Genomic DNA, 14859 nt, shown 5'->3' on the forward strand with positions numbered 1-14859 from the left:
CAAATTACCTTAGAGGTTAAAGGGATGGTTTTTGTTCCTAAAGATCCCGGGTTCAAGTTTCAACTTCTGTAAACAAAGATGTTCGAGTCTTTATTGTCAACTGATTTAGAATCTTTAAAACATAACTACCTTGTAATAGTGTATTCTATCTCGATGAATCGAGTATGCAATTAGTTATAGTTAAATGTGAAATTTCATGCTTTTTAAGTTACATTCGATCGGATGAACATGTAACGTTACATTTTAAGTTAAAATCGAATATGTTGTATTATAGTTGTGAAAAATGTTATATTAATTAAGTTTTGGATTTATTGGTATCAATAAAACTTTTTTTAAACGTATTTAAGCCCCAAGGACACTATCATTAGGGCCAAGAAGGTCATTGATCTTATCGAGACATGGACATTCCCTTGAAATTAAGGGAATCCCACAAACAAAGGTACACATACTGCCATACAAAACAATCTAGCAAAAAGCCAAAAACTAGTGGGGGAACAAATCCATGTAACAGTCCTATAATTATGGAATAGGAGTGGTTCCCCTGCCCTAAAAGCCACTTATTGTAGCCAAAACAACAAACTTTGAATTCAGAATTAGAATAAAGGGTTGGTGACTATAATTTTGTGGTTCAAACAAAAATCTAATCATTTCTGTTGTGACAATCCAACGGCAGAATCACACACGGAAAAATTACAGTACGATAGCAGAAATATCCAGGGGTATGCTACTATATATATTTATATATACCGATTCTCAACTGACAAGAACAAGAAGCGGAACCAAGCAAAATTATACAAGTGACTGAAAAACAAATATAAGTGATCCGGAAATAAATAGCATCGCAACATGAACAAGAATCAATTGCCATCGTTGTATCCATCATAGGGTTTGGTGGATTTCTGGGATCTTCTCTTAAAAACTACCGCCCAAGTAATGGCTTCCAAGAGCAAGGAAATCGCTCCCAAGGCAATGATCACGATCATGTAAGCTGTTTTCCATTTATGTTCAGGACTCAAGATGTTGAGACCCTTGAACACGTTGATGATGCCGAGGACGAGGATGGCGTACCCGAAGCTGTGGTGGTAAATGTTCCAGTATAATCGATACTTGTGATCCTTCTTTGGCCTTACGAACAAGGCGAAAATCTAACAAGGAGTCAAACAATGAGTTGCTAGATTCACATAATTGTGAAGAACCAGAATTTGACAAACTAAGAATCGATCCGAAGTTATGGAAATTTCCCTCGGATTATAGGAATTCAAGAAATATACCTGCACAGTAGCAAGAACAAAGAGGGCAATTCCAATGTTTCTATGAGTTGAATATGTAATCCCTGAGGATTCACTGCCAAGCTTAAGGCCAGTTGCCCAGCCAGCAACTCCTATGGCATAAGCTGATACTTGACAGAAGGCATGAAGATAAAACCAGGCTGGATCTGCAGATTCAAATGTTCTTATGTAGCGTGCAATCATTGCCCCGAGCGGAAACAAAATTCCCCAACTCACAGCATTTAGAACTCCATGAATCTGAAACCAGTATTTTTTTTGGGTCAAATTTCAACAAATTCATCAAAAACCCTAATCAATCTAAGCTTACAAGAAGCTCTAAAAGAAATCATAATAATTAATTGAAAAGGAAACTCACATTTTTCTTCTTAAGCTTGTCGTTTCCTCCGGAACCAGTGGTACTCTGTCCACCTTTCAAATCTAAGGTTCCTTTAGCTTGCAAATTAGCGGCGACGAAGTCGTGTTTCTCCAGCATGCCATCGGCTCCTACGCCGGGACCCACTTGCCAGACCTGATTAATCCTCCCACTGGCCGCTAAATCTGCCGGCACCTTAATTTTAGCAAAAATCGCCAAACTCCCGTCGCTTCTACTCTCCGCCTTCTTATCCCAAACCTCGAACGACAGATCCTTGGGCAAAATCGAACTGTACGAGGCGACGTCAAAGGTAAGGACCTGGGCGGCGCCGGTGGAAGTGTTTTTGTAGGCGACGATGGATTGTGAACCCGCCATGCCGGTGGCCTTCGGGTTTATGGCCCACGCGATCCACCCGCCTGATTTGGAAGGAGTGGCGACGAAGGCGACGGAGAGAGTGGTGTTGGTGGAATCGTAAGAGAAGTGGAGGTAAGATGACAGAGAAGGAAGGTCGAGGCAGTTAGGGTACACATGGTTTTGGGTGAACTTCTGGGAGGAGCATGTAAGAGACGCCGCCGGTGAAATTATCAGTGCCCAAAAGAATAGCCACATAACAGCCGGTGGCGGCAGCGAAGAAGACGGAACCATTTTTTTTCTTTACTTTCCTCTTCTTTTTTCTCGGACAAAAAAACACAAAAAGGAAAGAATAACGGCTAACCGGCGAAGTGAGGAGGGTTGAAAATTGGCGGAATAAATAGAGGCCATTAATTACTCAACTAATCATTTGTTAACACGTGTCTAATCTCTTTTTTATGGAGAGCACTCGCTATATAGAGGGAATTTACCAGAAAGATAATAAAATCAATAATTTTATGAAATTGTTTTTTCAGTTTTGACTGTTCAGTTGAAGACACTAAAATCCTATGACGCTAGCCATGTTTAATTTCGTGTCCTGGAAGCACCTTTTAAAATAATTAAACTATAATAATTGACAAATATACATATTTAATAATTCCAGCCAAATAAACATATTACTCATTAAATTGGAATTTAATTAGTCCAAAGTGGAACATTATATCTATCTTGCCTTTGCATTCAAGTTTCCCACACTTGTATGTATCATACACATACTGCTAGGATAAGGAATATATTGGCAAATGGAATTAATTTAAACTCTATAATGTTTGTTAGAAAAGGTACAATACAATGAACATGGCCTCAAAAGGTTTTTAAATTAATTTTATTTTCTAGTTTTTTAGCTATTTTTCTAAAACTTAACCAATATAGTTATAAAAGGATTTGATGCTTATCCTATTACTAATTTCATAATTAATATATTAGTTACATTTTTAGTAAATATATTTTAAATCTTCGATATTAATATTTAAATTTTTAATTAAGTGTGAATCAAGCGATCTTAATGAGTAAGACGCTTATTGTTATCATTTGATATCTTAAGTTCGAGCACCGCATATGTAAGATGTATGAACATTTATTGTTAAATGAATTAAAGTGTTCTTTGAACAAATATTACCGTGTATAAATGACTTGAGTGAAGATACATCAATGGCGTGCTTAATTTCCAAAGGAAGCCTAGTCAATGACTTGTGTGAAGGTACATCAATGGCGTTTTCCTTTTAGTGCGGGAGATATTTACCCTCCAAGTCAATGGTTAGTGCCTCAGTTATTGATCCATTAATTCTCAATTAAAAATTAATCCAAATTGGAAATGTTGTTGGCAATTCGGCCTCTCTTGGGGAAGACAAAGTGGCAAACTCCACAAGCCCACATCTCCCAAACTAACATCCTTTCTTGCTAGCAGCCAACACGTTTACATTTAATCTGTCTTTGTTCATACTCATCTATTATTCGGGTCGAATTAAAATATACCAATTAAAAATAAAGTAGTATTTTTTTTATAGGGGTGTTTAAAAAAATTTGTAACCATTAATCGGTATATTTGTTACATTTAATATATTAATTAATCGAATTGTTAATATTAAACGATTTCAGTTAATCGAACCGCTAAAAATTATGATTAACGGATTATGTTACGGTTATGAATTTTAATAAACGGTTAACCAACAGTTAACCATTAATAAATTAAATTTATAATTGTATTTCTAATTTGTTATGTTTTTACACAAATAGCTTAATACAATTTCTATTATTTCTAATTTTTATACATTTTAAATAAATTTTGTACCCAAATAACTTAATATATATATTTTATTATTTTTAATTTTTTTTTGAAAATATAACATACTTACACCAATATAATTATTTGTTTATTGTTGGCTATCAAGATGTTGGGAGATGTACATACTTACATTGATGTAAGTATGTGTTAAGTGCTACATTTTTTTATTTTATTCACTTATATACATTGGCTGATCCATAAATTTAAGAACATGGATCCAAAAATTTAGTTTTCTTTTTTTAAAAGTACTAGGTATGTAAAAAAAATCTTAAGACATTAAACTAAATTTAACAAATTTTCCAAAATAATGAGATGCACTTTACTCATATGAGAGCTTAGTGCATCCAACCCTACTTACATCGGTGTAAGTATGTGTAAAGTGCTATACATTTTTGTAGTATGAATTACGAAAAATCTCATAACCATTATAATGGTTAATCGATTGTTTAAACTAAACCGCACGGTTAGCCATCCATAAACAACTCTAATCATTTCATCATTAGACCACGAGATTGATTTGATTTTTTTTTTCGTTCATTTGAATGGTTTAAAATCACATCTTTAAATTAATATCCATATTCAAGGGTATCAAGAGCATGAATTGTTTTCCTTTTGGAAAATTAAATAACATGTCCCCCCCTTTAACGTGATGCTTAGAATATTATCCACTGTAAAGATAAAAGGGGGGAAATAAAGGTGGGGCTTGGGTTTTACGCTGCAGCTATAACCCTAAGTGCCCTACAGATGTTTTTGGCTTTACTTTTAGTTAGCACTACTTCATGTAAAAATGCAATTGTATGTTTCTTCCGGGCGGCGGGGGGGGGGGGGGGGGAACTACGTTAGGGTAAGTATGCCAATAGTCCCTAAATCATAATTTTCATATCGTCTAGGTCATTAAATTTTAAAAATAAAAAAGCATTAATTTTTCCAAATTATTATAAAATGATAACAGTGATGTTACAATAACTTTTGATAAATTTAAAGACCATTTTGACATAGTTTGACAAATTTAATGATCATTTTATTATTTTACAATGATAAATTTATAACAATTTCATAAATTTTAGGGTAAAGTATAGTAATGGTCACTAAACTTTTCTAAAGCTTTCAGTTAGGTCTCCCAATTTTTAAAACTTACAATAGAGTCCCCCAACATTTAGTCTGTTTGTAATATGGTATCCCAACAGTTACGTCTTTAATAAGAAATTAAATATCATATAATAAATTGTATGTAATTCAAAAATATATTTTAAAAATAATTAACGGGTAAATTTATTTAATTTTGCATGAATGTTCAAAATCAATCATATATTCTTAAATTGTAAAAACATAGCATTTAAATTTTATAATAATTTTATTCTAGGTCTCAAACCCAATTTTTCTTGTTTGACTTTTCAGTCTTGTAAATATCGTATTTATTCAATTATATATGTAAAAATAGGGAAGTTTCATTGGATTATATTTTATATAAATAAATAATTATACAAAAATATATATTTTACTTCTTCGATTTCAAGTCCTGATTTGTTCACGTAATTCGCAGTCAACCAGACAAGAGAATGCAGAAAAAAAAGAGTACTAAAGAACAAGAAAGTATGGTTCGTTCATGGTATCCACAAATGACAGACATATATTGATGATCAGATCATCCCGATCGAGAAAAGAAAAGCTTATTGCTGTTGTTGATTGGCACAGGAACCTTTTTAAGCAACCTTATGATTTATTCACTTTCTCTGGTGGTGGGGAAAAGAATACCCGGAAAACCGACGCAGCCAATATAGTTCCGATGAACGGACAGATCCAATAAACATAAAAATGATCCCATGTGGTGTGTTGGCTGTATACATATGCCCAACCAAAGGCCTGCAATATGATTCACATCTCCAAATGCATTTAGAATGTAAAACAATGTCTGCACTAATAACACACAGTTGCTTTCGAAAAGAAATGCAGGACATGACAGGTTAGGATTTACAAACTTACGAAACTTAAAGAATCGATGAGAGGTGAGGAATAAATGCATAATATGATGCATATTTACACTGGAGTATAACATTATTGACTAGGAAGTGTAATCAGGATTTCAAGGAGATGATGCAATAGGAAGACAAGGTAAATGATGAAATCTGAAGGAAGCAACACAAAGGACCCTCAATGGAAGGTCCAGTGTAAGCAGAGCCAAACGTTACTAATGTTACAACCACAAGATGCAATAGGAAGACAAGGTAAATGATGAAATCTGAAGGAAGCAACACAAAGGACCCTCAATGGAAGGTCCAGTGTAAGCAGAGCCAAACGTTACTAATGTTACAACCACAATGGAAATCAACCATGTCTTGAATATTGAACTCTGTGGGCCTCTAAGGATTATAAAAAGAACATCAAAGGCAATTAAAAATGTCAAGACCCCCTCAGCAATGGCTCCAGTGTGTGTATCTACTTTCAAAGATGGTCCCCCTATCAGGTGCTTGTATTGTTCCGGGATCGCCTCCATGATTGCCAGGGCACCACCCAAGGCACCAGCAGCCTGCCAGTGAAACACTCCATTTTCAGTAATGTACATCAACATTGTAGCTTTAGCTACTTGTTCAATTTCATTTTTAAACATCTTAAGATGACATATCTCTCTTGCTAGAAAGGAAAAGCAAGACAAGGATTTTAACATGAATGGTTCTTTGCAATTTAATTTTATCTCAAAACAACACAATCTTGACGGTTGACACACAACACGACATGAATACACAACTACACAAATTGAAAGGAAAAAAAGAAGACTAACAACAAATTGCTAGCAAGTAAAGATAATGAATATTTGAAAGTAACACAAAGAAAATAACTAAAGCTAGAGTGTTAACAGTTAAAAGATCAATATTATTTTTAGGGTAAAGTATAATAATGGTCACTGAACTTTTCTAAAGCTTTCATTTAGGTCCCCCAACTTTTAAAACTTGCAATACAATCTCCCAACATTTAGTCCGTTTGCAATATGGTCCCCCAACAGTTATGTCAGGGACCATATTGCAAAGAGACTAAATGTTGAGGGGCCATATTGCAAACGGACTAAATGTTGGGGGATTGTATTGCAAGTTTTAAAAGTTGGAAGACCTAAATGAAAGCTTTAGAAAAGTTAAGTGACAAAAAAAACATAATTTAGGGACAACTGGTGTGCTTCACCGGAAATGATTGAATTGTATGTAGCAAACGAAAACAAAATTTTTAGGGTAAATTATGCATTTATACCTAAACTATTAATTTTAGTATATTTTAATATCTAAACTTTACATTTTTTTTTCAAAATCATACCTCATGTTCAGTTTTTGTTTCGTTTTAGTGTCATGATAAAGGATGATTTGCACGTGGTACCTTTTTATGGGTAAATTACATCATTCACCACTCAACTATCTTCTCACTCCTATTTTATTTACTAAAGTATAATTTTTTTAATTTAATTACTTAACTTTTAAATTACTCCTAATTTAATCATTCAAACTTTCAAATATATATATTTTTTATTACTTATTAATAAAATAATAATAAAAATGTCATGCTACGAAAATTATGATTAAAATAAATTAGAGTGATTAAAATAGGAGCAATTTGAAATTTGAGTAGTTAAATTGAAGATTTTTAAACTTTAGTACCAAAATAGGTATGAGAAAATGGTTGTGTGATGAATGGTGTAATTTACCCATAAAAACACAGTGCCATTAAGTTTTTAACGATGAGGTACTAAAATGAAATAAAAACTAAATATTAGATATGATTTTGAAAGAATTAAAAGTATATATACTAAACCAGATTAAAACTAATATTTTATGTACTAAATCCATAAATTACCCAAACGTTTATCACGAGGGACGCTAATTTTGCAGTCTACCTACCCAAGTACTAATGGCTCATACACATTAGGATGAAAAACAAATGCCATTAATATTTCATGATAATTTATCCCCGAGAAAAATGATTACAGGGGAAAGATGAAATTAGATGTTTCGTGCTTTAAATCATTCATTATGTTTCCCATCTTTTATTTTTGAAAATAATTAAAATCACATCAAAATTATCAAGGAAATAAATCCCAAGATCCAAAATCCTGCATTCATTTCACTAGCCCAGTATCCCGAGTTGGAATTAGCAACAGCCTGCGCTGACGGTGAAGGAGATGAGGCAGCCGGACTCAGTTTCTCGACCAGCTGCAACTCCCCGACTGCAGCCAAATTGGCTTTAGCAAACTCATGTTTCATCGGGTGGCCATCGACGCCCCCCTGCCCAACTTGCCAAACCTGGTTCAACTTCTTCGCACTGGCCGCAACTTTCACGGAGCCATATATAACCATCTTCCCGTCTTTGTCGGACTCGGCTTCCAAATCCCAAACATCGAACGAAAGCTTCCCTTCCACGACGGAGCTGTAGGAGCTTATGTTGTAGGTCTTGACAACCATGGACCCATTAGCTTTGAAGGCCAACAGCGCTTGCGAACCCGCCATGCCGGTGGCTGTCGGGTTGACGGCCCAAGCGATCCAACCGTCGGGCTTCGGCGGAGGTACCGAGAAGGCGATGGAAAGAGACGAATTGGTGGCGTCGTAGGTGAAATGTAGAGTCGAGTTCAAGACCGGGAGCTCCGTACAATTGGCGTATTGTTTTTTGCCGCCGGTGAGTTTCAGCGACGAGCAATCGGTTGCATGTGTGGCTGAGATCAGAGAGATGCAAAGGAGCAAAAGTAGAGATAGCGAAGAATTAGACCGCATTTTCAAAAATTCCCCACAAAAATCTTCCTTTCTGGTATTGCTAATGGCCGATCGAATGATGCCGTTTAACCGGAATATATAAAGGACGGAAGAGACTAAAAGTGGAAATTTAATGCTGGTCAATAGATTGACGCCACGCTGGATTCCTGTTTCTGAATATTGGACGTGGCGGTTTATGATTCTCAACTCGTGAATACACTCGCTAGAACAGAGAAGGAAAATTTAATAAAGCAGATTATAAATATGGATTATGGCCTTATGGGTGGTGGTGGTGGGCATTACACGTGGGTTCAATGTTCAGAATAAATGGGGGAATGATAAGGCGTTCAAGCTGTCACCGATGTGAGTGCCAAGATGGTGACTTGCGTTTTGGGAATAGTCCTCCGGTGGATTTCTTCACCAATATTTTTTTTTATTTTAATATTTAATTTTTTATGTTATCTCATATAATTTATCATAATTAAATTATAACTTTAAAATCATTTATCTGAAAATTATATTAAAATATAATTTGATTTTCAGAAATTTATAAATTATATTTTCTTTATCTGCGTAATTATAGTTTTTTAGGGTATGGCAATGAAGTGACATGGATGAAAATGACAATCAAAGTTACTGCTTTACGACTAAAACTGACAGTCTTGCGCAACAATCTTTGATTATTTCTATTGAGTTTCTCCACTAAATACAAATTCCAACTCAATCATTTAAAAACAGATCTAAACGTGTAAGATTCAGATCCCTTCCTCCCAGCCATTCTTTCCCAAAATGTTCACTCACCGAGTTGCATACCGTTACCAGCACCGAGCTGATGAAGTACCCCATCGACGTCGAGCACCACGACAACGCCATGCTCATACTCCGCATGCTATCCGGAGCCTCGGAGTAGAAGAATTCGAGCATTCCCCCCAGCGTCAACATATCCGATATGCCGAGTAACAAGTACTGCCACATGTGCCAGAAAACGGATAAAGATGACACCGTTATTCGCTGCCTCGCGCCTCTGAACCTCGACTATAGCAGCAGCAGCAGCAGCCATCGACGCTGATGCCAGAGCCAGCCCGAGTCCGATCCGCCGCAGAGGTTGGTACCATTTGAGCATCCCCGGACGGTTGTTGTTCTTTAATCGTAACATGCAAATGAAATACTCATACAGCGGTATCGAGGAACACCGATAACGACTGAGTTGGGATGTTCAAATTGTTAAGTGATCTATCCATGATGTTCCCTTGTTGAACTAAGAAAGTCGCTCTCATAGATTGAAAATGAATAACACTAGAGGCGATAAAGGAACCTACATGGCAGAATTCTCAAGTGTTCTGAGAATCAGTATTTGGAATTTCCACATCCAGAACGTCATCTTCACCATTATTCAAAGACAAATCCGCCATGTTGTTTTCCATTGAAGGCACCAGGAAGAGGGGGAGAAGAAGACGACAAAAGGAAGAGACGTGCTACGAAGCAGAGGAATCGTGAGAACACTAGCTTTTTATAAAAGTGTGAAACATTTTTTCCCCTTCATTTTTAAACGTGAAAATAGAGCACATATACAGACCCACGCAAACGTATATATGCTCGGTTAAGCTAAGCAGAGACATTGTGTCTATAAATTTAAATTAATTTTAGTTCTAAATTTTTAATTTCGTGATGAATTAAAATAATGAATTATTAAATCTATAATAGTTAGACGATGCAATAGTTTAGAGTAGGGGTGAATAAAACTCAATTCAACTAGAAAAATTAATTTTTTTATATTACTCAACTCGAATTAACTTCTAGTTGTAATTTCATAAACTCGACTCGACTAAAAAAAAAATTCAAGTTCAAACCGAGTTATCAAATACAACTTGAATAACTCGAATAACTCAAAATTTTTAGTAATTAGTAGATTGATTTTCAAGTTTGAGTTGTCACTCGACTTTGTATCATAAATGTATATAACATATAAAAAATATAAATAAATACACATGTAATGTATATGGTTATAAAAACCATTTAAATTATAATCAAATAATATCATAATATTATAAATATTTATAATTAAATTTAACAAAAACTCAAAAATTCAACTCGACTCGACTCGTAAAAAAATTTAAGTCAACTTCAAATTGTAAAATAGGACACATCAACTCGAATAACTTGAATTTTTTTGACTTGACTCGATTGAACACTCACCCTAATTTGAAGTTGTTTGCATAGACATGGAAACTAAAAGGTATTTTATCATTTCATATTCTTTATAAAAATTAAAATGGTGGAAAGTCATCATTTTTCATATCTTTTACAATCATTCTAAATACTATTAAACTTATGTCATTATCGTTCACCATTTTATTAATTTTTTTCTAAACCTCTTTTAAATTTGTAAAATTAAACACAAAAATATACTATTTTAGAGGTTTGTTGTGTTTTTATTCGAAAGTCTAAACAATGATAAGTATTTTTTTGAGATGATGAATAACATACATTGTAACTATCCTCATCATACGATAATGAGAGGAGATTGGAGAATTAGAGTGTCAAATGCTTTGGTATTTATATTATTTCAAATAACAATTAGTGGTAGGTAGCGATTGAGCAACGACGATGGTTAGAAGAGTTGATGATTTTCTGCAAAGACCAAATTGATACATAAACTAAAGATCAATGTCTAAAATTAAAGCATGTTAAAATTTAGAGACAAAATTGATTAGCAAACTAAAGTTCACGCGAAAGAAATGACCACATCATCATGTCGTTAATGATTAACGGTTCAGTGACCTAGTTAAACTTGAAACTAAAATTCAGTCTAAAAATTGAAATATTTTAAAATTAAGTGTAAAAATTGTTACATAACTTAAAATTAAATGATATTAAACGTAGTTTGCCCATAAAACATACAAATACTTGATCGAAGTCTTGTAACTTAAAATTATGGGTAAATTACACGTTTGGTAATTAAACTTTACTCTCTCTCCTATTTCACTCATCGTACCTTCAATTTTTTCAATTGTTTCACTGAACTTTATAGATTGAATTTTTTTGTCGCTATGCCGTTAAGTAATTCTTATATCTATCTGTGATTTCACCCGTTTCTGTTAGAATTTTCTCTTAAAATTCATTTTTCTATTTGATTTGTTTAACATAGTTCACCTTTCGTGGTTGTGCTTTGATTTTTTCTAATTATTTTTTAATCAGGAAGAAATGGATGTCCCTCTGCTGTCCAAGAAGATTGTGAAGAAGCGTGTCAAGAAGTTCAAGAGGTCTCAAAGTGATCGCAAGGTTTTCTTTAAAATCTGCTTTCTAATGGGTTTAACTTGTGTTTACTCGATAGTTTCATTACTACGTATCATTTTTAGTTCCATTTACTGGAAGCTAAGAATTCTAATTGCGTAGGTTATTTATTGGACAAATGCTTTCTAATGGGTTTAACTTGTGTTTTCTCTTCCATGGAAATGCTTTGGTGAATTAATTGTTTGAAAGAGCAACAATGACCAATGCAGGAAGTGCTATTTCAATTTTTCGATTTAAGATTTAGCTATTAAGTATTAGTGTCTGTATGGGGGAACTTATTTCCGAGTGTCGGAACCGTCTTTCGGTTGGACCCCGGATTTAGGCTTCGACTTGAATGAATTGGGTTAGAGTCGCCACCGACAATTTTAAAACGAATTTAGGTGGGTCGGACACCATCTTACCTGATCTGCGTTGTACCAGAAACGTGTCGGGTTCGGGAGTCGGTTACGGTCAGTGAAGGATTAACACCCTTGAACCGCTCTTTCGGTACCAATTAATTTATCGGTTGTCTTTAATTGCGAAAATTAAAATTGAAATTTAAAAACCCGATTCAAATTATTTACCTTCGGTTGAAATTACTACCGAAGAAAAAATAAATAAAATGGTAGATGACAAAATAAAATATTGAATGCTAAACAAAAAGAAAAAAATGAATAATAAATAATAAATAATAAAACATATAAATAAAAAATAAAAAATAATGTATTATCATTTCCTAATTCCTATTTATTATGACAAATTAACATGAGAAACACCAACATGTGAAATAAGCACAACAAATATAGAACTCATCAATTTCAAAACAGTCAGCGTTGGTATTTTATAAAGCAGAAAAAAATAACAATTTGTCCATTGCATATCATGGGGTTATCCAGCTCATTGTTCAAAGGCATTTAATATCCATCTAGTTATAAAATTCCGCAAACAAACACGTTCCAAAACAACAAAAGCAATTAAAAAAACCTTTCGATCTGCAAATGGAAATTAAAGTATGTGTATTCAGCTCAGCTACAAATCCTTAGTGCTTCTTCTTGCTTGCTTTTGCACCACTGGTGTAACACCGGACTTGGATTTAAATGTCTTGGGATCGTGTAAAGCAGCAACACACTGGGTGTTTTGTGTTTCAGACTCTAGAATGTGGTCCCACGTTTTTCTCTGTGTCATTTCCTATTGATGCTTGAGTCTATTTATAGTCTAAAGAAACCTATTTTTAGCTCAGATTTAGAGTCCTACTTGGACTCAAATGCTTCGGTTTTAGTGTTTTAATATGATTCAAATACGTTGGTTTTAGTGTTTCAATAGAACTCAAATATGTTAATTTATTTTCTGAATCTCACTAAATCAGGGTTGTTGAGTATAAGGCCTGCAAAAATAATAAAAAATATTAATAATAATAATAAATATAATATAATATAATAAAATGTTTTTGTAGACCGAACAAAAACGGGTGTATACACCGAGGATTTTCGTGGAACTCATTAATGATTTTATTCCATTCTGGTTTATTTTAATTTGGACTGCTAGAAGTTTAGAAGTCCCACGTCGGCCTATGATAATGTTAACTATGATGCCTTACTAATTTAACAGCCGTGCATGTATTTTGGATTTTCGTGTTTTTTTTTTGTATTGATTGATAACTAGTCAGACACTGGACATGCGACCTTTTGAGAGCTTTAATTCTCTTGTCGGGAATAGGAAATTGGTAATTTTATTTTGCTAGAGTATTCCATGCTTCGTGTGGTCTAACAGTATTGCATTGAAGATTAGATTTAGATGCCGACTCCTTTGGTATACATGCTAATTTCATAATGCAACATCTGAAATCATGGTCTTGATGTGGGAGTCCGATTATATTTATGAAGCATTGTCATATATCCTCTAGATAAAGGTTTTCACAGCAGTGCCTAGTCTCGCATTATGTTAGCAATTTAACCAGGAATGCGTCTTGAACCTAAGCTTATGTTTGATCAACTTGCCACATTGTGTCTTGTTTCCAAATAGTAGAGTCATTTTATTCACCATCCCAGAGTCTTGAAACATGTATGTATATATCTGTATATGGCAACCTTTAATTCATCATGGCTGGTTTAGTTCTCATTTATATTAAAAAAGGGACAGTCCCACTTTCTATAGTTTTTACAAGGTTTTTGTGTTTTGGCAGGAAAACTGGCGAAGGCCCAAGGGTATCGACTCCGTGTTAGACGGAAGTTCAAGGGATGCACTCTGATGCCGAATATTGGTTATGGCTCAGACAAGAAGACTCGCCACTATCTACCCAATGGATTTAACAAGTTTGTCGTGCACAATGTCCAAGAGCTTGAGCTTCTCATGATGCACAACAGGTATGACATATAATTACATATCCCTTCTAACCACATTTTTGTTGATTAGCATTTTCTTGCCTCTTTTTCTTCTAATTATTGATGCAATATCAGGACATACTGTGCCGAGATAGCCCATGATGTTTCAACAAAGAAGGGGAAGGAAATTGTTGAGCGCGCTGCGCAGTTGGACGTTGTTGTAACCAACATATTGGCTAGGTTGCGCGGCCAAGAGGACGAGTAAAAGGGTTTACCCATTTTGGATGTTGGCTTGCTTTTTAGTATACTACATTTAATGGTTTAGTAAGTTTCCGAATTTTGGATCGATTTTTTTTTTGTTATTGCTTGTATTGCATGCTTTTATGTCAAGATTATATGATTAAATTTTATTATATTGATTAAACTTATAAGTTACAACCACAGTTACACTTGATGCATATTTAAATATAGGAAAACTGCTGTCAAATAATTTTAAAAACTGCACAAGTAGAGCTGAATGGATGATATTTGATATTAGGGTTTATAGTTTAGGGTTAGGGTTAATAGTTAAGAGGATTTGTATACGTTGAGATTTTTATTCAATGTAAGATTTTATTAATAGGTACACTCATAACTATTAAAGTAGGTAGGTTATAGTTTTATTAATAGGTACACATACATGGCATCAACCTCTGAATTC

The 14859-nt window shown here is 34.3% G+C and overlaps 3 protein-coding genes and 1 pseudogene across 3 annotated transcripts; 1 reads left to right on the plus strand and 3 right to left on the minus strand.

Moving 5' to 3' along the window:
• Nucleotides 1-720: 720 nt before the first annotated feature.
• Nucleotides 721-2352, minus strand: LOC120153289 (cytochrome b561 and DOMON domain-containing protein At3g25290-like). Its single transcript, XM_039165277.1, has 3 exons — nucleotides 1645-2352; nucleotides 1272-1526; nucleotides 721-1145 (listed from the first exon to the last, which is right to left on the minus strand). The coding sequence occupies exons 1-3, from the start codon at nucleotides 2284-2286 to the stop codon at nucleotides 858-860; spliced, it is 1185 nt and encodes a 394-aa protein (XP_039021208.1). The 5' UTR covers nucleotides 2287-2352; the 3' UTR covers nucleotides 721-857.
• Nucleotides 2353-5511: 3159 nt separating this feature from the next.
• LOC120153292 (aquaporin SIP1-1-like) lies at nucleotides 5512-6546 on the minus strand. Its single transcript, XM_039165281.1, has 2 exons — nucleotides 6094-6546; nucleotides 5512-5701 (listed from the first exon to the last, which is right to left on the minus strand). Exons 1-2 carry the CDS (start codon nucleotides 6501-6503, stop codon nucleotides 5563-5565), a joined length of 549 nt encoding a protein of 182 aa, XP_039021212.1. The 5' UTR covers nucleotides 6504-6546; the 3' UTR covers nucleotides 5512-5562.
• A 1287-nt stretch (nucleotides 6547-7833) lies between these two features.
• LOC120153290 (auxin-induced in root cultures protein 12-like) lies at nucleotides 7834-8783 on the minus strand. Its single transcript, XM_039165278.1, has one exon. The coding sequence runs from the start codon at nucleotides 8584-8586 to the stop codon at nucleotides 7888-7890; it is 699 nt and encodes a 232-aa protein (XP_039021209.1). The 5' UTR covers nucleotides 8587-8783; the 3' UTR covers nucleotides 7834-7887.
• Nucleotides 8784-11769: 2986 nt separating this feature from the next.
• Nucleotides 11770-14424, plus strand: LOC120153240 (annotated as a pseudogene).
• The last annotated feature ends 435 nt before the right edge of the window (nucleotides 14425-14859 follow it).

This window comes from Hibiscus syriacus, unplaced genomic scaffold (genome assembly GCF_006381635.1).
Source record: "Hibiscus syriacus cultivar Baekdansim isolate YM2019G1 unplaced genomic scaffold, ASM638163v2 tig00111099_pilon, whole genome shotgun sequence".
NCBI lineage: Eukaryota > Viridiplantae > Streptophyta > Magnoliopsida > Malvales > Malvaceae > Hibiscus > Hibiscus syriacus.